At 41.7% G+C, this 22048-nt stretch overlaps 1 protein-coding gene across 3 annotated transcripts in view; it reads right to left on the bottom strand.

Annotated features, from left to right (window-relative positions):
* Window positions 1–22048, bottom strand: part of LOC105932538 (gamma-aminobutyric acid receptor subunit beta-3) — a 94856-nt gene that overhangs the window by 12243 nt on the left and 60565 nt on the right. For all 3 annotated transcript variants that reach the window (XM_012871755.3, XM_036128416.1, XM_036128415.1), the window contains 3 exons: window positions 18460–18542; window positions 16834–16971; window positions 6841–6993 (listed from right to left, as the gene is read on the bottom strand). In XM_012871755.3, coding sequence (XP_012727209.3) covers window positions 6841–6993; window positions 16834–16971; window positions 18460–18542 — 374 coding nt within the window. The remainder of the gene's footprint in view (window positions 1–6840; window positions 6994–16833; window positions 16972–18459; window positions 18543–22048) is intronic.

Here is a 22048-nt window from a genome sequence, read left to right on the forward strand (position 1 = left end):
AGCAACCTAAGAAAAAAAAAGGCAACCCTGCGGAAAAAAGTAGCAAAGGAAAGCAAGGCAACACTACCTTTCTTTTCATTTCCCCCCAAAATAATTCGCTAAGCGCTTTCATCTTTAATCTCGGTCTACTTGCATACACACAATGGGGGCGGGTGCTTCACTTCGGCTTCATTGAAATGCAAAGGTCTCCCTCAAAAACATCCCACTGCCCCTCGGTCGTCCAGCAGAAATAACTCATTAGAATAGTGCTGCATGTATCTAGCTCCCAGCCCCTGCTAACCTTACCCCGTCAGGCTAAACAACGGCTCTCCACGTATAAGGCGCCGTCACATGCGGCGAGCTTGCGCGATAGGAGGAGACGCCTAAAAGTACACTTGGTTGACGCACATCAGCATCAGCAATGGCCTGGAAAGGTCAACACGCAGCAGTAATAAAAAAAAGGATCGTGTAATTACCGGACAAACGATTTGCAGAAACGAAACGGAGGCAGTGGTGAGACTATGCTTTACATGACAGACCAATATCAGGACCCTGCACATAGTGGCAGCACAATCAGGAAGTTAGAGAAGCTTTTCTTCAGCAGAGAAAAAAGTCAGAGTTGATGGGCTGTGGACAGAGCAAAAATATTCCGGAATCCTGAAATATAAGTCACTAGAGGCTGCAAAAGACAGTGGATAGGAATGGTTAAGCTCAAAACATACTCATGTTTTAGAATGGCCTAGTCAAAGTCAGTATCCACTCCTACTGAGAATCTGTGGCCCGGCTTGATGAGTGATTATTTACAGACCATCTTCATCCAATATGACTGAGGTTGAGTTCATTTTAAAGATTTAGCTTAAATGGCGGTCTCTAAATATGAAAGGCCGACTGGACCTGCAGCCGTAGCCGCCCTGAAGGGGGTACGACAAGGGACTCCCTCAGGAGAGCAAATGCACAGCCCACCTTTCGGATTTGCATCCATCGATGATCATTTCCCACTTCCCAATTATGACCGACTTGGTGTCGGCGTGTCTGGTAAAATCCCTTTAACACACACAGAAGTCTGTGGATCTAACGGCACAAGAAGCGTAAAGTTCAATAGAAACTTTAATCGTAAGAGAATGAATCTCACAGACATTCGCAGAAATGTCGACCTTCTGAAACCCAATAAGCCGATCCTCGCCGACAACTATAAGACAAGCACATCCCTGCTACTTCATTTACTTCTGTCGGGAATAAACGGAGTCTATCAGCAGCACGGCGGCCCATATGACACACGCAGATGTCGCTTTTGGTGTTTGGGTGTCATAAAGTACTGGGGAGAGACGGGGAACAGTCAGGGGGGGTTGGGAGGAGCGAGCAGGATAGCTAAGGTCAATGTAGCTCTTAGTGTGATTTACTGGCACATTACAAGGTTTGCACCGCTCACGCGTGTGGAAGTGCAAGTATGTGTGAGCCCGCGCGTGCACGTTGCGTCATGTCTCAGCCGCTACGGGGTGGTGCGATTGGATGGCACCTCTTTTTTGTGCTTAACAACAGCCTTGTTCTTTATAGGTGTTCCCAATGCTGGGCCATAACTCTCAGTCCTTCGCGCCCTCCTTTTTTATTTTTTTTTGTTGCAGTCTCCAATCGGACAATTTAATCAAGGGGCCGAGCGCCGGTGGGCCTCGTCGCTTTTCCATCACGCCGCCGCCTTCTCCGGGGCAGAAATATGGCTTCCTGGCTCTTCTCTTTCAGTCTTCAGTCTGGCTTGTCCTTTTGTTCCCCTCGTTTCCCGTTCTGTTGTTTTTTTTTTCTTTACTCCCCCAACGGCTCTCCCCATCATTTAGCGTGGGCTGCTCACACTGCCCTTACTCCCTCCTCTTACATGTCCCCAAATCTCTTCTCCTCCTTTAATTGCTTGAACAAAGGCGCTCGGCAATCAAATCTCCTCTAATCACAGGCCAGTGTACTATTAGCACCCCATCTCAACACCCTACAGAGGAAGTTTCATGTTGCATGCAATAAAGCAAGCAAAATGGAAATGCCTCTTACTTGGATACTTCATTTCATCATTCGCAGACGGTACAAACCCACACACCTGATATTTTATGAGTCTGCCGTTAATAAAAGGTGTCAGAATGAAGAAATCTCTGTTTTGACCAGATAAGGTAGCTGAACAGATCTTCTCACGCAACAGATCAGTCTTTGAAAGAAATTCAAGAAAGGGAGAGAAACATCAACATCTATCGGTCTTGAAAGGGAATTACAAGTACGTTGGTGAAGTTTTGGGACCCCCGTGAACCACAGCCAGGGGCCCTTATCCATAAAGGGAGAAAACGTGGAAAAGTTGCGAACCTTCCCATGAGAGGCCAGCCTACCCAAACATCCATCCAGGAAGTCACAAAAGAGCCCAGAGCAACATCTACTGATAAGAACTGCAGGCCTCACTTGTCTCAGCTATAACCAATGCTCATGATTCAATGATAAAAAAAGGAATTGGGCAAAAATGGCCCCCATGGGAGGGTTGGAAAGCTAAACCCACAGCTGAGCAAAAAACAATGCGAAACGTTTAGGAAAACATTCTAAGAACCATGCGTCCTATTACATCGGTATGAAAGTAAAGGTATAGTGAACAATCTTATTGGTTGTCCCGCCTGACATTCATTGTGACACGCTAACGTAACACCAACGTGTGTACACGTTCCTTGTTAGTTTCAGCTTGATGGCAGCCCATGAGCACTTCTAGTGTTTATGTATCCAGGTAGCTTAGCAGTTAGCTTAGCAGTTAGCTTAGCAGTTAGCCATTGTAGCGCTACTGCTCTGCCCGTATACTTTCACAATGGCAGAGAGTCGCAAGAAGCTAACTGCTGTACAAGTTTACGAGAGAAGCAGGAAGGTCTCAGAAGAAAGAAATAAGACCAGAGTGTATTTGGGAGATTTTTGCATGCGATTCCCCTGAAGTGCGGAAGAGCAAGTAAGATGGTCTTGCGCAAGCACAGTTCTTCAAAAAGGGACTTGGGTGTTTCCTACCAACATTTCCCCCCAAAAAATTGTCCACACACCATTTTAGAAAAAGACCTGACAGTCAAACGTGGTGTTGGTAGTATGATGGTGAAGGGCTACTTCAGAAACCAAATGGCACACTTAATGTCAAAAGCATGAATTCTGACCTCTAGCAGAAAGTCCTGAAGGAAAATATTTGGCCATCAATTTACGACTTTAAGCTAGGGTGGCGAGATGTCCCGATTTATGTGTGATTGTCCCGCTTTTTTTTACTGTTGTCCCGCTGTCCCTCAAACTAAAACAATGTCCTGCATTTGACTGATTCAAAAAAAGTAAAAAAAAAAATTTGACATGCACTTTTCTGACGCAGAGCTGCAGTCACCGTCAGTGAGGGCTGCGTCGGCTGTCAATCAATATGCAGCAGCGTCCCGCCTCATGAGCAGCTGCGCACCAAGGCGCACATAAAATAAACTGACAAGGGTTTTGATGCATACAGATTAGGGAAACTAGATCCAAGAAAATAAACTACAGCTACAACAAAGACTGGAGAATGGTTTCTAACTGAGCAAGGCCAGAGAAAGGTGATTCTCAGAGAGCTTTTTGTGAAGTTTGCCAAATATATTTTTCAATTTTATACTGAGCGGAGCACAACGTGAAGCAACACTGTAGAAGCGAGTCGTACAAGAAAACGCTGAAAAAGCCTTTCATCGACTCTTTTACTCGAACCCAAAAACACCTGCCAGATATACAAGCTACAGCTTGTATGTCTGGCAGGTGACAACAATATTTAACTTTACGCAACAATATTTACCTTTACGCAAAAGTTTAATAAAGTTTTTTCTAATTAAAAAGAGTTAGGGTCATCTTTAAAAGCCAGTTATGTTTTTTTCTGATATACAACTTTATTAACTTTTTTTAACGTCTGGGCTGGTGACTATTTCCAGTGGTTAATGGCCGAGAGGCAGGGACACGGTATACATCCTGGACAGGTCACCAGTCACAGGGTTACATTTAACAGCTTTATTTAAATTCAATAAAGTTAGATGATGCTTTTTTTATAAACCTGTGAGTTGTGATGATTCATTGCTGTGCAATAACAGGCAAAGCAGAGACTGATTTTTGTAACGTGCAATGCTGTGGTAAATTAAAATGTATGACATCATAGTATTGGTTAGGTGTCCCACATCACAAGCATCCCATTGTCCCACATTTGGTTGTATGTAGCAGGAAGGTGATCCGGAACACGCCAACAAACCCCCATCTGGCACGTAGCCCATCCCAAGACGTGGATAGTCAAAGTCCAGATTTATATCCGGTTCTTGTGGCATGGCCTGAAACAGGCACATCATTAACAAAACCCCACCAAGGTTGGCACAACAGGTATCAGGTTTGGACAGGTTTTTGTTTTTTTCTTTCGCTCTCAAAATGAAATCATCCTTTGAAAACTGCTCTGTTTACTTGGGTTATTTTTGTCTGACATTTACATTTGTTTGATGATCTAAAACATGTAAATGTGACAACAAAAAAAATAGAAGAAAAGAATCCTGAAAGGGCCGATACTTTTTTCCCCCCGACGCTGTAAGACTTCAATTACACTAAATGTGCTTCCAACTAACACCTACACCTTAGCTGTCCATGCGATCCGGTTATGAACGACGGCCATGACTCTGGGAAATGGGCTGCAACCAGATTAGAGCGCTTGCGGGTAATTTGCAACTTTGCAATTCTTCGGACTTGCTCAAGAAAATGAGATTCCCCTTCAAACAATTCAATTGTTCGCCTGCTGCCTGCTCGAATTGATTTCCTCTCCAATCATTACTCTGCTCTTACCAGGAGGTTGGCAGACCTGAAAGAAGAACCCGCGCTGGAAACACACACACAGCCACACAGATGCACATTTTTCTTTACAATCAAGGTACATACTGGAAGCTTACAATGGTCCATCAGAGAACTGAGTGGACCTTTGGATTGCTCTCAGTTGTCAGGGCTCTAATCGGATATTGCTGGTATCCCTTCGCTCACAAACGCACAAAATCAGACACTAAGCTATTAATGACCGGATATTGCTTGCATGCCTTAACGAAGGGAAGAAAGAAACAAACACAAACTATTAGATAGCAAACAGCACTAGGGAAGATAGATAGATAATGCATCGAGGTAATGGATAGTACCATGTTTTCCAAAAAGCATTATGACACGTTAAGGGCATTATTGCTCCATTATCGAGCCATACTCGTATGACTGAAGATCCAAAGTAGCAATAAGTTTACATGGTTGGGTTGCACCGTTTGTTTCCACAGGCCAAGGTTTACTACAAGATCCCCGGCTGACAAACGGCCCGACAATACGAAGCAACGTTACCAATCCAAGCAAGGTTGTTCAGTTCATCTGAGGTCAAACATCTTTATAGTTTCTCATTTGTGACAGTAAGTGGTTCTTCTTGCCTTGCATGATGAAGAAGTGAACTTTTTAGATAAAAAAAACATTAGTCACTGGTAGAGGTACTGTATAAAGGAATCTTATAAGATAAAATGCTGCAAAATCTGTCAACCAAGTGAAGCACCATTGAATCGCTGTCTGTATTTGACGTCGTCTAGGGAAGTAATTGTAAGCTAATATCATGAGGCTCTGATATAAAGTTGAGTACTTTCACCTTGACACCTTTTTGTGTATGTTTGAGACATTTATTGTGAGATTAACAAACAACAACACTTCTTGAGTTGCCTAGCTGTATTGACAGAGTCCACTGGTAAAGTCCTCTTGTCGCGCTAACTGTTAACACAAACGCAATGAAGAAGCTTCTACCAAACCCCAGGGTGCTGATGATTTGCAGGCACAGCAACATATGGCTGGAGACTGCAACCACCAAGGCCCTGTTGTACCTGTTTGAGACTTCCTTTGATGTAATATAGCAAGTATTTCTTAAGTTGCTCTTTTGTCTGAGTCGGCTAATAAAAACCTGTTGTTAGGTTGCCAATTGGTTACAAACGCATCAGGAGCCTCCACCATATGTTGCCATGCTGAGAAAAGTGGATATTTTGACTCTGTTCAGTGTAGAAATATCCATTTCAGGTCTGATCAGTTTAAGCATTATAGATTTTCAGCTACAAACGAGCAAACGTTTGCTCTATAAACTTCTTAAAAACAAAGATTGGGATCTGTAGATTGCAAGATCCACAAATGATCTTACAGTCTTTTGTGAGGAACTTTTGGGAGGAGCTTAGTAAGTGGACAGCATTTAATAACCCCTAAAATAATTAGAAATCTAACATAATAAGACTGGCTACACCTGAATTGGAGACTGATTATGTCTAGGTCATTTACAGATGTGAATCATTGGTCTAGTTGTGAAATATCACAAGACATAGTTTCTAATGTTCCTTTTGGCACTTGGGCTACCAGAGAGTGGGAAGACTGAGAAGCTAAATATTAAGATTGTTCAAGTGGGGCCTGAATTATGCTACTCTTATAGGGAGTTGGGAAGCGATTTAAAAATGTGTGTGTGTTGGTGCACCATTGATGCAGAAACTGCCACTGGAAATGGTCATTACTCCTACTTTGCATCACACTGCAAAGGCTCATCATGATTAAAAGCAGACAAAACTTCCACCTGCAGTCTGTGGCTTTTTTTAGTGACAACAGCAACTACAGACACGGATTGTGACCTAGTTTGCTGCTGTCACTCCACAAAAATGAAGAACCAAAATAGCATCCTTTCAAAGAGAATCACAGGTTTAACCCTGTAAACCTATCACCAGGTGGGCCACATTTTCTACTGATTCATGAAAGGGTACACATGACAGCGAAGCTCTTTCAGAAGTCATAAACAAGAAAGAACTCAGCAGCCTGAGAAAGATATTGGACGTTACTACTTACCTAGAGCCACCCTGGCTGCGGATGCATCATAATTTATCCAGAAGGATACCCAGGATAGGATGGTGATCAGGATCGATGGCATGTAAGTCTGCAAAATGAAGTAGCCGATGTTCCTCTTCAGCTTGAAGCTCAGAGACAGTCGAGGATAGGCACCTGTGCAGAGAGAGAAAGGGAAAACAAAGAACAGCATCTAAAAATTGTATATAATCAAGACGTTAAAAGGATGCGAAAGGATGAAAATGATTTAATTCAAGCTGATTCTGAAAATGTCACACAAATGATAGATTTACACTAAAAGCATCATACTTTGAGCAGAAGGCAGGGATACCTTATGTTTTTGTTTCAGTTTCCATGGCAATGCCGACAGCATGGGCTGAATTTATCACCATGGTAACAAGTATCCCCTTCAAAAGCACCAACACATATCAGCTCTTTCTCACACAAACCACACACACACACAAAAACACTCCATTGCAACCCTATTTCATGATGTGTCACAATATTCAGGATGCTGGTAAAAAAAAGATGACATTTTGACTTTTCAAACATTCACCTAAAAAAACTCGAGCGGTGACTCCGAGGGGCTTCGACATTGCTTCATGACAGCATGCTCTAGAGACGCATTTGATGATGCATCAGTGAGGAATTTAAAGTGCATACCCAATGAAAGTTTTCTCCCATTGTTTTTTCATCCATTAAACTTGAATATGAACAGCATGTGTGTGCACATGAAATGTTATTATAAAAGATATGCAATTTTTCAGCAATCTCGTGGCGTTATATCTCCAGATGTGCTGTCTCCATGACTCGTTACTCCCACTATTCTTAGCTTTTTTTTTTTCCATTTCTGTTTCATATCGGCGGAGAAGTGGGACCCATTACGGAGTAATTTCTGCTCTGTGGGTTTTCAGCCAAAGCTACTTCTGGTTAGCGTGGGTCCAACCACTGCACACTTGTGTGTATGGCTGGATAAAGAGAGAGCGGCTAGGAAATAGAAAAGAAATAACGATCCACTCACATCTCATCATGATTCAGTGCCTTGTGTGTGCAATAAAATTACTGTGCAATAAAAATGACCTGATGTGATTTTAAAAAGAGGCCATTAATCAAATGTTATCCACTGAGTTCAGACTAAAGACCTGGCAGAGATGGCTAATGTATATCTTTGTAAGTCAACAGGAATCATAGAACTCAGTTCAGATATTAAAATTGTCATGCACAGACCAGACATTTTTACATGTCCTAGTAATATAAGAAGTCTTTAAATGGCAGGTCCAAGTCATTTATTAAATATTTGGCCCTAGTTCGAAGTAAACTTACCTCTCAAGTCTTTGAGAGGTAGGCACAAGTCAAGTCTCAGATTTTTGGATGTAAGTTCAAATAAAGCCTTTGTGTTTTTTCAGGAGTAGGCCCAATTAAATCTTAAGTGTTGGTCCCCCAAGTCCAAGTCATGTCTTGCATCTTTGAGGGACAGGGCCAAATCAGTCTTTTGGGGGCTAATACAATTAAAATGTTAAGTCTTTGAGGGGTCAATCTCAAGTCTTTATGGTAGCAACAAGCGAAATTCCCTTATTTTAGATAGGAAATAGTTTTGTGATGAACTAAAGGTATCTTTTTAGATGGACTATGGTTTAACGTCACACACCATCTCTCTGTGGTGCTTGCTAATCTCTAGTTTACATAGCCGGGCCGGCCGTATGTGCACGTGAACAGCTGCCCCCTCCCTGCCCATAAAACGCCACGCCCAGGCACAAAAATGGCGGACAGCACGCCCATCAGATCAAAACGTTCTCTTGCTAACAGCATTATAAATTTATGAGTTACTTACTTCCTAACTTGACATGTTCCTCTGACAGGTGACGCTGTTTTGCTGTGTTTTTATCCTTTGTAAATAGGCTCATATGAGCCGATGGGTGAGAAGGGGAAATGGGTGCCGAGTGCTGGAGCGAGGTAGAGAAAGCCGTGGCTTGATACGCATCTTGTTTTGGTCTACAGACAGTGCTCTAGCTCCACCTAGTGGTGAAAAATCACTTATTCCTCCTTTAAGCATTATACCCAAGTCCATGCTAATGTCTTTGATCCCAAGTCCAACTTAAGTCTTCAGTGTTTAACAAGCAGGCCCAATTTAAGCCTAAAGACTTTGAGGGGCGCTTCTACTGTAGGGACAGGCACAGGTCAGATTTCATGTCTTTACTCACAAATTCTAGTCAAGCCTCGTGCCTTTGAACATGAACCATTAAGAACCGGTGGTTCACAAACTTCCCTGATCCAGTGCAATCTTTAAAAAACAAAAAATGCACACGTCTGCCAGAGCTGGGAATAGAGTCACTTGATGTGACTGCTGGCTCTATGGTAGGATTAATGGATAGAAATCTCACTGACAGGAACAACAACTATGAATACTCAAACAATATTTATCCCTTTGGAGAATGTGTTTATTTTTAGCTCTTAAATAACAACTCTGACAGCTTTAAAAGAACCAAACACATAAATTGCATATATTATAGTGTGAAATATTAAAAAAAAAGATAGTGACACTTCTTTAAAAGGCTTGTTTTACCCTTCCGATGATCAGCTCCTTTGGACTAAATCTGACTGTAAGAGAAGCCAAAGTGGCTGAAGAAAAGAGGAGGCTGAGGTACACTGGCACGTAGGTGTAGAACAGTTCTGGCTCTAACGGCTACACCAAACAACATCCGTGAGTGGGAGGAACACCATGTGCGAGGCTGAGAAAGAGAGGGATGAAGAGGAGGGAAAAAACAGAAAGTTGAGTTCATGATGATGATGATGCAATACAAAGTATTGTCTGTGAGGATGGCTCGGGAGATGGGAGAGCTGCAGAATCGAACATCCTTTATGTCTCTCAAGAAGGCAGAGGTCCGGCAGTCAGGTCAAAATTTACACTGACAATGCGCATTATCAAAATTTTAAGAGTTTACATAGATTAGTTTCTTACATTTTTATTCAGCCTTAAAAAAACAAGTAACAGGATAGGCTGGCTAACGCGCTGTGGCTAGTTCTTTTAGATGCTGAAGGCTGTGGGCAAGAAGAACCTCCTGTAGCGGTCAGTTATACAGCAAAACCGACTGTCTGACAACACACTTTGTCTCCAAGAAATAGTCTTACAACAACAGAGTCGCTTCTTCAGATCATATAGACATATACAGATCTATTAGTCTACTGAAAAGCATTTCCATGTACAGTAGCCTGCAGCAATTGGAATTCACAATTGCGGGTATTGCACATTATATAATCGCTTCTCGCAGAAATAGTTCTTATAATGCGGGGAATTCCCCCGTACAAGTCCGACGACGTGTAATCCCATGAACGTTTACACCAGAGACATAAACTAAAACCAAGAGCACTTCAGCTACACACTTGCCGTGCTTTCCCATTCTGTCTTTATAGGGGGCTAGTCATGTATTATGGCCATAAAACCTCCCACAAAAATAAAAACATATATTAACTTACAAAATAAAGCAATATACGACAAACGTTTCTCCTTTTTGAGCCTGAAAATAACTTTGCATCAGGCGTGATCAGAAGACATAAACATTGTTGTGCCATCTGCCGCCAGCACAGCAGAAAGCAAGATGGCGACAATTGACGGGGCTACTGTAAGAGCCAGCAGACCGTCTTCTCATGCCTCGAGGTAAAGTGACAGCTCGACGTTGCAAAACCAACACGATCTACAAGGTAAGGGTTGTTTAAACGCTTTCTTTTCGCTCCTCCGCTGGATGTTGCTGAACCGCTTGGCTCCTTTGCTTCTTCCTTGTTCACTTATAGCGCACTTTCCCAATACCATACTTCCGGTAAAATAATTTTGTTGTGGTAAATATAAACAAAAGCTCTTTGTTTACTAACAAATAGAGCAAAACCAAAGCGTCAAACACAGTAATTAAATATAATAGGTCAACAAGGCGCGATCAGAAAACCTTTATATGCTACCAGAGTGAGCTGCTGCTCCCTCTAGTGGCCCAGAAACGTCGACTGACACATGGTGTTTCTCACGGAGCAGCGCTGAGACCAAACTGTGAGGCAGATCCTGCAAGAAATCTGACGGCTAAAGCTACACAAAGGGGGGCAGTTGCAGCGTTAAAAGGAAACGACGGGGCTTCTAAAATTGCCAACTTCATTGCCCAAAACGAATTGGCCAAGGCTAACAATTCTAACAATTTGCCATCTAGTTAAATTCATAAAAGCCATGGAGTGTTCGGTTTCAACATAATCTTGTGAAATATGTTGACAAAGCTGTGTTTTCATTAATACCAGACCGGTTGAACGAAACACCAAGCAACCAACTATGTCTCTTATGTATATAGATGGCAAGATCAAAACAAAACTGTTGAGGAGTTCTGAAATCAGAGCGTGAAGAGCAGATACTATTGAGGATGTGAAGCAGCTGTTGACAGAGAAGATTTTGGATGGGGAAAATAAAAAGAAAAACTTGCAGCAGTTTGTACTGATGGAGTTGCTGTTATGACAGGATGCCAGCAAGAAGTTATTAAAAAAACTCAGAGAAGTATATAACTCAGGCTTGGCAGGCATGTGCCGTACATCTCATTGTCTTGCGCTGACTGCCAGGGATGCAGCCAGCACTGTGATGGCGGGTGAAAACATTTCAGCAGGATTTGAAATCAATTTTCATCTTTTTCAGTGACTCTGTAGGCGTGAGTAGCATAAACAGCTGGATAAACCCTAACTTGAAGTTCACCCAGCGACATTCAGTGAGGTGGCTGTCAATTGCTGGTTCGGTAGTGTGTAGATCACTAAAACTCCTGTGCCTCAGATGCAGTGAAGCACATGGCATCCTCTGATGCTGAAGATGCTGATAAAGCCAACGGTCTACTGATTGATGTGAGAAAATTTTACTTTATAGGGCTCTAGACTTCTGCACAGCCAATGGTGAAAGTACCAAAGAAGCCATGAGAGAAGAGATAGTCCAGGGACTAGAGCGTGGAGACAAGAGAAAGCCTAAGATGACAACTAGGAAAAGAGAAAGTATGCTGGTGATGATTCTCAGTCATCCAGGTCATGGTCATTCCAAAAAAGGTAAAAAAAAAAAAAAACTGGACTTTTTTCGGAAGTTTGAAGATGTTTGCTTCCAACACTGAGATGAGCGGGGTGGTGTACGCAGTTAAGTGCAGTGAGGAATGTCATGATCTTTATATTCAAGAAACCAAACAACCTCTCCACAGACGCATGGCTCAACACAGGAGCGCTACCTCCTCAGGTCAAGACTAGTCCACCTACACCTTAAGGACAAAGGACACTCTTTTGAGGACCAAAATGTTCACATTTTGGACAAAGAAGACAGATGGTTTGAAAGGGGTGTGAAGGAAGCCATCTACGTTAAGAGAGAAAAACCAACCTTAAACAGAGGAGGAGGATTTAGGTCCCAACTCTCAAAAACTGACAACACAGCATATGGGTTGATTCCTTCCAATTATCACTTCAATCCTCACCTTCATACGGGTGATCAAAACATCACTCTTGTAAACCAGGCCAATAACGACCCTAACAACTCCCTATTGCAGAGGCGTGGACCAGTTTTGGTTAAATTTGCAGGCCAACAATGACCTTAACGACTCCCCATTACTAAGGGGGTGGACCTGTTTCGGTTCAATTTGCATGTTATCGACATGTGGCCATGTGGAGGCGACTCAAACCGTAGCTGGTCTCCCCTAAACTCTTCAATGATCTCTGGTTCACAAGCGTCACAGGGCAGCGGTCCACCCCCCCTGCTCTACTTGGGCACCTTTTTTACGCCACACTTCTTCCTTCCACTCAACTTTCCTGCAATATGCAGGCTCTCAGCCACGTTTGTCAGAAAGGGTCTTTTGTGCCTTGTAACATAAAACGCCTAAGACCAGCTTTTTGTCTTACGTAACATTCAAATACTCAAATTTGTTTGCATTTGCTACTAGCTGCGATCACAAAAATGAATAATGTGTTGCATTTAGTGATATACGACACTCTGTTGATATGTTCGTGAACTTCAAGCACCAGGTGGGTTTTGAAGCTGTTATCGGGGCATCTTACGCCTGCCCACAGTTTAGAGTTATGCAAAAATGATCAAAAATTGATGACGTTAAATTATTTAAAGCTCTTCAACCGATAGCTGCCCGAACAGAAGTTTGATCATATCTGTGACATGTAAAACATGCAGGACCAGTGCCTGTTCGTGCATGCGTTCGCACGTGCACACGCAGGCCTCGTGCACGCACATAGAAGCCAGGGTTCTCAGAATAATTGATGTTGCGTGCCTGATTGCACATAAATACGAGATGCCCTGAATTCTGTGCTGTGATTTTTTTTTTTTTTTTTTCCTGTCGGAGAGCCGGATAATTGGCATCCGAGCACACCTTTTTCAAGTTGGAGAGAAAGTTGCATCGCAGAAGGCTGCAGAGAGGGGAAAAAGGGAAGGTAAAACCGAAAGTGACAGGCTGAGTTAGGGAGCAAGAGAAAGGGAACTAAAAGCTGGCTTGTAACACATGTAATGGAGGAAACCTGATCATTAGCCAGCTTGGCAGCAAGCCTAGGATGTGCTTCAAGGAGCAAGAGCAGCGGACCACTGGACGCTAAACTCCAATGATCTCCACCCGCCGGGGGGGGCGGCGGATACAAGCCGCTTCTGCAAACAAGCGCACCCCTGCTCACCCGCAATTGACTCATTCACATGTGCTTCTCCCAAGACAAGCACAGACGCCCCTTATACTGTAAACAGCTTGGAATGATGGTAAACATAGAGGGGAAGGCAGCAAACACACAGTGGAAATGAGGGCGAGAGAAAAAGACGGACGACCTTGATCAACAACTACATGGCAGAGTTAAAAATAACCAAAAAGCTCACAAAAGACTGATTTAGTTTCCCTATTCTTCTCGGGGTTTGGCACGACTCTTCCAATCTGAGCATAAATTCCGCGGAGAAATTTTTTTTTTTCCTAAATGTCAGACAGCTTTTACGTCCCCCATCGCAGCTACGGAGAAATTACGTCTCGGTGGAAAGTGCCGCCTAATGCTGAATGGCGGTGAGGGGGGTGGGGCAGATGTTCACATAAAAATCCGAGTCATTTAGGACTTGTGCTGCACGCTACATAAAAAAAAAAGAAAGAAAGTTCAACGAGTAGATGAACTGAACCCCCCTCGGAGAAACGGATTGTCAAATTACACCGAGGCATTAATTACAACATGAAACGTGATATGGCTGACTGTTTCGCACATGCAGGAACCTAACAAATTGCCCCTTTATGTGTCGCCTTCCTTTCTAATTACTGGCCCCAAGAGATGAAGCGCTGGGAAGAAAAGCGCCGTTGTGATCCTATAAATAAGACTCGGCGGATGCTTTTTTTTTTTTTTTTTTTTTTTTTTTGGCAACGACAGCTAATGACGCCGACGATGTCAAAACATTCATGGGCCCCGTGCATGACCTGCTGTTTTCCTTCCAGGATGAACGTGTCATTAGATGTTTTCGGAAAACACAGAGCCTTCAGTTTCCTGTTCTTTACTCGTGTGCTCTAAGTTTTATTTTAGCTTTATTGGACCTGCAAAAATGTTAAAAGTAAGTAAAGTTTTTCAGAGATCTCTTGTCCGCTGCTGTATTTATTAATCGAAAGTGGGAGGACAACCCCATTTATTTTTCAGATTTTTTTCCATACGCACCAGACACACACACAGATAAAGAGCTTTATCAATCCATCCATTATCTATACTGGTGCCTATCTCCAGTCATTGGGTGAGAGGCGGGGTAATATAGAGGTCTATATAAAAAATTTTTTATATTTTATTTGCAAACCCGCTCGTATATTTTTACTAAGGAGGGACTGCTTGGTAATAATTTGTATATTATTTAAGGAACAGAGAGAAGGACTTGGTTTTAAGAGGGGAGACAAGCACTATTTGTATATTCAAGTGAAACAAGCTTATTGGTTGTTATCTGCTTAAGTTTAAGAGGGATTGTCCTTTTTTAATTGTCAGATAAGCTTTATGTTAAAGGTATGATGCAGTTGGACGTGTTTCAGTTCGGTAACTTGTAATAAACAGAGCTGATTGGTTTTAAACTTTTATCAAAACATGAGTAAATTATGTTTAAGGGTTAAAAAAATTAAAAAAAAGTTTATAAAAAATATGCTTAATAGGTTGTCATCTTCAAAATGTACTCTTCATCTGATAAACAAGCCTCATCTATCTATCTATCTATCTATCTATCTATCTATCTATCTATCTATCTATCTATCTATCTATCTATCTATCTATCTATCTATCTATCTATCTATCTATCTATCTATCTATCTATCTAGACACATATATATAAATAAGAATGTTTCTTCTTCAATCTTATTGAATAAAAAAACAAAAACCACTACATTTTTACTACACAAACAGCGACAGACTCCTTAAAAATCTTCACTTTGTCAGCATTAATATTAACGTGGACAATGAGCCAACTGCCCCTTTTTCTGCCAGTGAAGAATTACACAAAGAAGTGCACCAAGTTTTAAAACTATAAGTATAAATGAATAATATATATATGATCCAGTAAAGTATGAAGTAGCATATTTGCCCATACTGGCTGCTACTTAATATCCTTTTGGGAAACGGTGTATATGCTAGACAGAATGAATAATTTAATAACCTTAGAACCAATGCCCAACAGATTGAGCAGCAAAGTTTACTTTTTAAGTTGGAGAAGGATGAAATGTAAAAGTGACAGCTGAATTTGAAATTTTCAAGTTTATCTTGTATGTTTTGAATTGTGTAGAAAAATATTATACAAGAATGGCCTAGGGAGAAGGTGCTGTAGAATTTATTTTATTAAAATTCTCTTTGTACAGATATTTCTCCTCAAAGATCTGGAGAACCTTATTTGCAGCTCTGTAGTTACAGATGGTTGTGTCATGCTACCTATTGGTTCTTAGAAGTAAAAACCTCCAAGAACTGCTTTTCTACAGGGCTATTCAAGATTTACTTGCTGGACTAGCAAATTTGCTCAAAACCATCTATAATTTCTCACTAATGGCATACAGAAATCTTGAAAATATGAATGTTTCTAAGACCTGGAAGTTGATCTTTGTTTTCGGTAATCTAAAAATTCAGAAAGCTCTTGATATCATTTTTTGAATTTGCAAGAACAACAACTGATTCTTTTCATGTCTTTGCAAGAAGACAGACAACACATGTCGAGAAGTCCACCTTTTGAAATAATCTGTCTCCATAGCAGATAACCACAGCGGGCATCCATGTATTAGCAGGCTAGGCTATCATTAGCGTTAGCCGGCCTAGCCGGAACACAGTGCGCTGAACAAATAAACAATGTAATGAAGCTTCCAGGCAGATAATTTTGCCTTGATTAGTCATTTTTAATCGAAGTCCTAAAGTCATTCGAGGAATTATTCACTACCAAAACTGCAATTAGCAACCTGATCTGGAAAACAGACCTTATCTCAGTTCACCGATGTTAGATTTGTTGCTTTACTTTGGGGCAAAGCCACCAGTTGCAACTAAAGCAGAGGTTTGCTTGAACTGCTAACAAACCCTTCCACTTGACACGACGAGCCTCTCAAGCTACGTTTGTCAGCTCTCAGCCCAACAACGAGCTCATTAATCCCAATAAAACTCGACCTGGTGCCGTGGAGGACTACCGAGCCTAGAAGACTGCGGGGTTGATCTGTGCCCGTTTCAGTTAGCTGCCACGTCGGCATGCTCGCACCGACTGTAGCCACTTCAGGGAAACTTCAAAGGCAGATCTTCCCTCATTTCAACCCAATTAGAGGCACTGACAAACACAACTGTGGCTCTGAGGATTTAAGAACAACTCATCAAGCGTTGGCACGCACATCCCTGCTGCAGCAATTGATTAATTTATCAGCTGTAAAACCAACCGAAGCTTAATTTTTTTCCCCCCCAAACCATTAAAAGCTGTACAAATGCTTTAATCTCATGCAAAGAAAAAAAAAAGTTGTATCCCTTTCTATGTTTCTGTCCAAGTATTACCTGTGGAAAAGACAACATTCCTGGAAACCAGTTTGTAGTCAACAATGGAGAACTGCGGCAGCTCGATGCGCGTCACCCCTGTTACAGCCGACTCGCCTCCCTTCCAGTAGAACTCGATGTCATCTGTGGTGTAGCCATCTGCAGGAGGAGAAACACGAACACACCAAGGTGTAACCATCTGTCAAAACCATCGCAGGAGACCAAGATATGCAGTGTTGCTGATCGTCCAACTGGGCTGTCATTTGGGAACTGGGAGGAAAAAAAAAAAAAAATGTTTGAAGTTGCCTCCAAGAACCCGGCGTTCCTTTAAAAAGTAAGACGTTTAATAGAGTTTTTCAAGAGAATGTAGTTTCTAGTTAAGGATCTCATGGTCTAATGCAATCATTTAAGTCAATTTCCACATAAATACAGCAAGTTCTACACCTGGGTGCCGCCTCAGATAAGATAAAAAAATGCCTTAAATGAAGGAATATTTTGTGCAGCGTCATAATCTTCTAAAAACCAACCTTTAATTTGTAGTATATTCAGTCACAGACTCAAAATGTTGCTGTTTAAGAAAAAAAACATAAAAAAATCCCTAGGGGATACAATTATGTCTGTACAATAAATGTAACTAAAGCATTTCTTTCTACATTTTAAAGTTGATCAGAGGTTGTAAAAAATTCCTTGGTGGTTGTGACTCAAAAACCTATGTCCTCCTGCTCCTCTAGAAAATGGGAAAGATGGGAAAACATGTCTTAAAAGTAAGGCAGATGTGTGTCAATCCTCATACAACAGGAAACAAGAATGTCACTAATCTCCCAAACCTGTCCATATCCACAGATTAAGAAACAGCATAAAAAAAAATATATATATATATATATATATATATATATATATATATATATATATATATATATATATATATATATATATATATATATATGATCCAGTGGGTCTATTTCTCTTCTAAATGTCTTGGGAGTGTTGATCAAGTGTGAGACATCATGAACTCTTTGTAATGCCAGAACATTGAAAATAGAAACCCGCTGGCCTCTGGCCGGAGAGGGAAAAAAATGGGTCACGACTGGGTTTTTCAGCACGACAAGGACCCGAAACATGAGACCGAATCAACAAAGAAACGGTTCATCAAACAGAAAATCAACCTTCTTCTGTTGTCATCTCAGCTCCTCAACCTCGATCGGATAGAAAACTAATTTTAAGCCTTTTTATGCTTCTTTACAAAAGGTTCCACTAACTGTGGAAAAAAAGCGTAAAAAAAAATGGCTCATGTCGTATTTTCTAAAGCTGTTAATCAAATGCAAAATCTTTAAATGAAGCCCAATATTATCTTTACTGCACATTTAGGGAAGCAGGCCATTCTCCTACAGCTGCTACATCATAAAATGACCCAACCGGAACCGGCAAGCAGCAAGGGACACGCGCTTGATAGATGAGGAATTAATGAACTCAAATTAAACCACTCGCAAGGCAGCACTTTTTAGCTTTTCTGCTGGAGTGTTCGCTCTTGCCGTCAATTTTCAAACTTCATGTTGTCCAGTGCAGGTTTGCAGTCTTCATTAAAGTGTTGCGTTAAATCACTGAAAAGATTCTGGGTTTAGGTTCTGAAACCGCCCAAGTACTCACAGCTCTCTATCTCCAGAGTGCAGTTCTGCTCATCCAGGGGATACCTCCTGAGGTCCATCATGCAAGCGGCTGTTGTTGTTATCCTGAAGAAGAAGAAGAACAAACAGATTGAGGACGAGATAAAGAATCTAGTTCTTCCCTCCGCTTCACAATTACAACATCAGGGCTATTTTGTGTAACAAAAAGCTAATAAAACATGAACAGGTTTGTTGCGGCGACATGAAAATCATAACAATTCAAGGATCAGGAATAATTTCTATAAGGCACAGCAGATAAGAGCAAGAAGGTTTGGAACCAACCGTGCTGTAAGCTGTCAAGAATAATTAAAGAGTGTAAGGGACAGCAGTAGTTCAGTTAAGGCTAAAAGCATCTGATTGTGTTTATCATCTTTAAAGCAAACTAATTATCCATTTGGCTTTACATCAGGTTGCTGGGCTGGCCGTCGTCATCTCAAACGCAGGTTGCTGCAGCATCCTCGAGTCAAAACGCTGACTGTGTACGCAGGTACATAATTAAACTATAAGTCACAGACAGACACCAGTCCATACTGATATCTCGCAATCGGTTCATCTCCTCGGCATAAAGAAACTGGCTGCCCTCCAGCCAGGGATTAGGTGAGAGCAAAATAAAATAACGCAAACGCGACAGCAGATTTTGGCACGGTACGGTTCCCTGCTCATCCCAAACGGGTCACGAGGAGTTCTCGCTTTGTTTGTGAGGACTCCGAGTGCTCCGGCGGCCGGCGATCAGACAGTTAAAAGCGAGCTGCAAAGCGAAATGCAAATTCAAAAATGATTTGGGTTGAGTCTGGCCTGATTAAAAGCCGGCTGCTTGGCAGTTAGCCACTGGATGTCTTCATTTAGCTAAGACTCAGACGAGGCTGTGGAAAGCCATTAGTTGATGTTATTATGCAGCTAAAATCACAGCAACAAAGTGGGTTTCCACAGCACAGACACATTGTCATTATTGTGGCAGCCTACAGATACAGATGATATCGCTTAGAAACTGTCCTGAATCATCTTTTTAGGGATAAATTCTGCATTTTGTGTAAATATCTTTGTTCACTGGACATATTTATCATAAATATGCTTGTTCAGGGGACATAATTATCTTTTGAATCCTTCGTTTTCACATTTAAATCATTCGGTTGTGGTTTATAAAAAATCGAACTGCAATGCTTTGGTCTAAATTCCTGGTTACTGTTGCCCCACAGCCCCTCATTTATGTCTGTTCTGAGGCATCTGAGAGCAACTCGTTTTGGCGCCGTCTCTTTAAATGCAAATAAAGTACTTCCCACCCCGCCCCCTGCAGGTTGTAGAGCGTTCCACTCCGGTTTTCAGCCATTTTTGTAGCATGCCCGGGGACGATGTAATGAATGGTGTGGGTTAAGACACCCAACAACCGAACATTTTCACTGATCCACTTGTAGCTTCGGCATTCCTTCAGCTTGAACTGCAAAATTGAGGCAAAACAATGAAAATGGCAGACCTTGTTTGGCAGCTATGCAGCAAATACTGTGGGGTAATTGTTCAAAAAACGTAATATGGAATAGAGAAAACTGAGCAGACTGAAAATTATGACCCAGTTACACCAGCTATGTCAGGAAGAATGGGCCAAAATCCCAGCACACAATCGTGAGAAGCTTGGGACAGGATAGTTTAACGGGGTAAATATGGGGTCATTTTTACAGCAGTAGCTCTCTCTGGTTCCATACAAAGGTTTTCTGATTAAACTGTTGCGGCTTGTTGGATTAATGGAATATAATTTCTGTGTTTTACACTTTGTTTTTGCTCTGTTTGCTAGTAAACAAATTGCTTTTGTGTATATTTACGTTGCACACAAAAGTACGGAAGTACGATATTACGCAAGTGCGCAACGAGAAAACAAGATGAAGCAATGGAGCCAAGCTAGTCAGCAATGCCCAGCGGAGGTGCAAAAAGAAAGAGGTAACGTAACCCTAACTTTGTAGGTCCGGTTGGTCTTAGACCGCTCTGAGCTGTCGCTTTACCGCGAGGCATTGCAGGATAGTCTTTTGGCTCTGACAGTAGCTTCAGTTGTCGCCATTTTGCTTTCTGATATTCCCACGGTCCTGTCGGCAGATGGCACAACAATGTTTACGTCTGCTGATCGCACCTGGTGCAAACTTCTTAAATGTATATCGTTTTATTTGAAGATGAATAGGAACTACACCTGACTTTATTTTTGTATGGTTAACAAGTTGTAACAACAGCTTAACAAGTTGTTTACGCAATGTATTAAGAGTTAAAAGACAGAACTTGATAATAGCCATTGGCTAATTGATGGCGCGATCGAGCGAGTTCAGTTTTATTTTATTTTTTTATTTATTTATTTTTTCTATGTATTTATTTATTTTTTTCAGTTTTATTTTAATTAGGAATAAGCAGCGACATGGGGAACACGCCAGACGACTTTTCCTGCCAACGGCACAACAAGGTGCATGTGCATGCGCATGCACGACAGGCGATGTAAACAGAACAGAACAGCATACATGCAAGTGTTGACCATTCACATAATAAAACATTATTAACCCGAGATGTAGCCGTTTATGTCAAAGAAAACGGAGAAAAGTCCCTCCATGAAGCCTCGTTTCCTCTGGAGGAACGTGTGCAAGCTTGAGGTGTGTGTTTAGTCTCGTGCATGTCAAAGGTTTGTCATTGGAGAAAAGAAAACGTTGAGGGCGGGGCCCACAGTTGACGCTGAACCGTTCTTACTCATGGTTCGAACTTGCACAGGATCAGGTATAGAAAATTTACTTTGGGATGTCTAACTTACCGAAAACAGGAATGATTTAGTCCTTATAGTTAAACAACTGGGTTCATTATATTGTTTGAAGCAACCGTGCCCGCATAAAACGTAGTAGTATATTCTTATTAACATTAAAGCTATCTGTTTATAGCCTAGATAATCAACGTTGTGTGATTTTGATTTATGTAACAGTTCTTGTCAAAAACACCACGTCATATCTCTCCCTCCCTTTGATCTCTTGAATGCACGGCGAGGTCTGTAAGTAGCCAACTAGGCTAAATGCTCTGAACTCTACTGGCTTAATCAAGCTTTTCTGTTTGACTTTAAAGTACAAACGCTGACATATGCAAATGCAGGTACGCTGGTACACATCTAAACAAAGACGCACGCACACATACACACACGTTTGTCTCGCTGTGCACTCTGACAATTCAAAGCTTGCATCCATATTCATAGGTCATGCCAGCTCCTCTGAACCCTGCTGTCAAAAACATCAATGGAGAATTCAGAACAAGGGCTTCATGAAACATGTATCCGCAAACAACCTGTAAGCCGAACCTTGCATCGTACTGTACATTATGTCTAAACTGTTCACGCTTGTAGTGCACATGTGCCTCTGAGCATGAAACATTGTTATCTGGGAGCTGGTGGGCAGTAGCTGAGGACTGCATGTTTCTCACTTGGCAATAATGTGGTTTTGAACGCACAGAAATAACTTCCCCGCAGGGACACAACTAAAAACACTTCAAAACCTTAAGTTTCCTGTCTAGGAATCTGTTAAAAAGACTGCAATGGCTGCCCATGAATTAATGATATCCAGACT

The sequence above is a fragment of the Fundulus heteroclitus genome, chromosome 24 (assembly GCF_011125445.2).
Source record: "Fundulus heteroclitus isolate FHET01 chromosome 24, MU-UCD_Fhet_4.1, whole genome shotgun sequence".
Taxonomy (NCBI): domain Eukaryota; kingdom Metazoa; phylum Chordata; class Actinopteri; order Cyprinodontiformes; family Fundulidae; genus Fundulus; species Fundulus heteroclitus.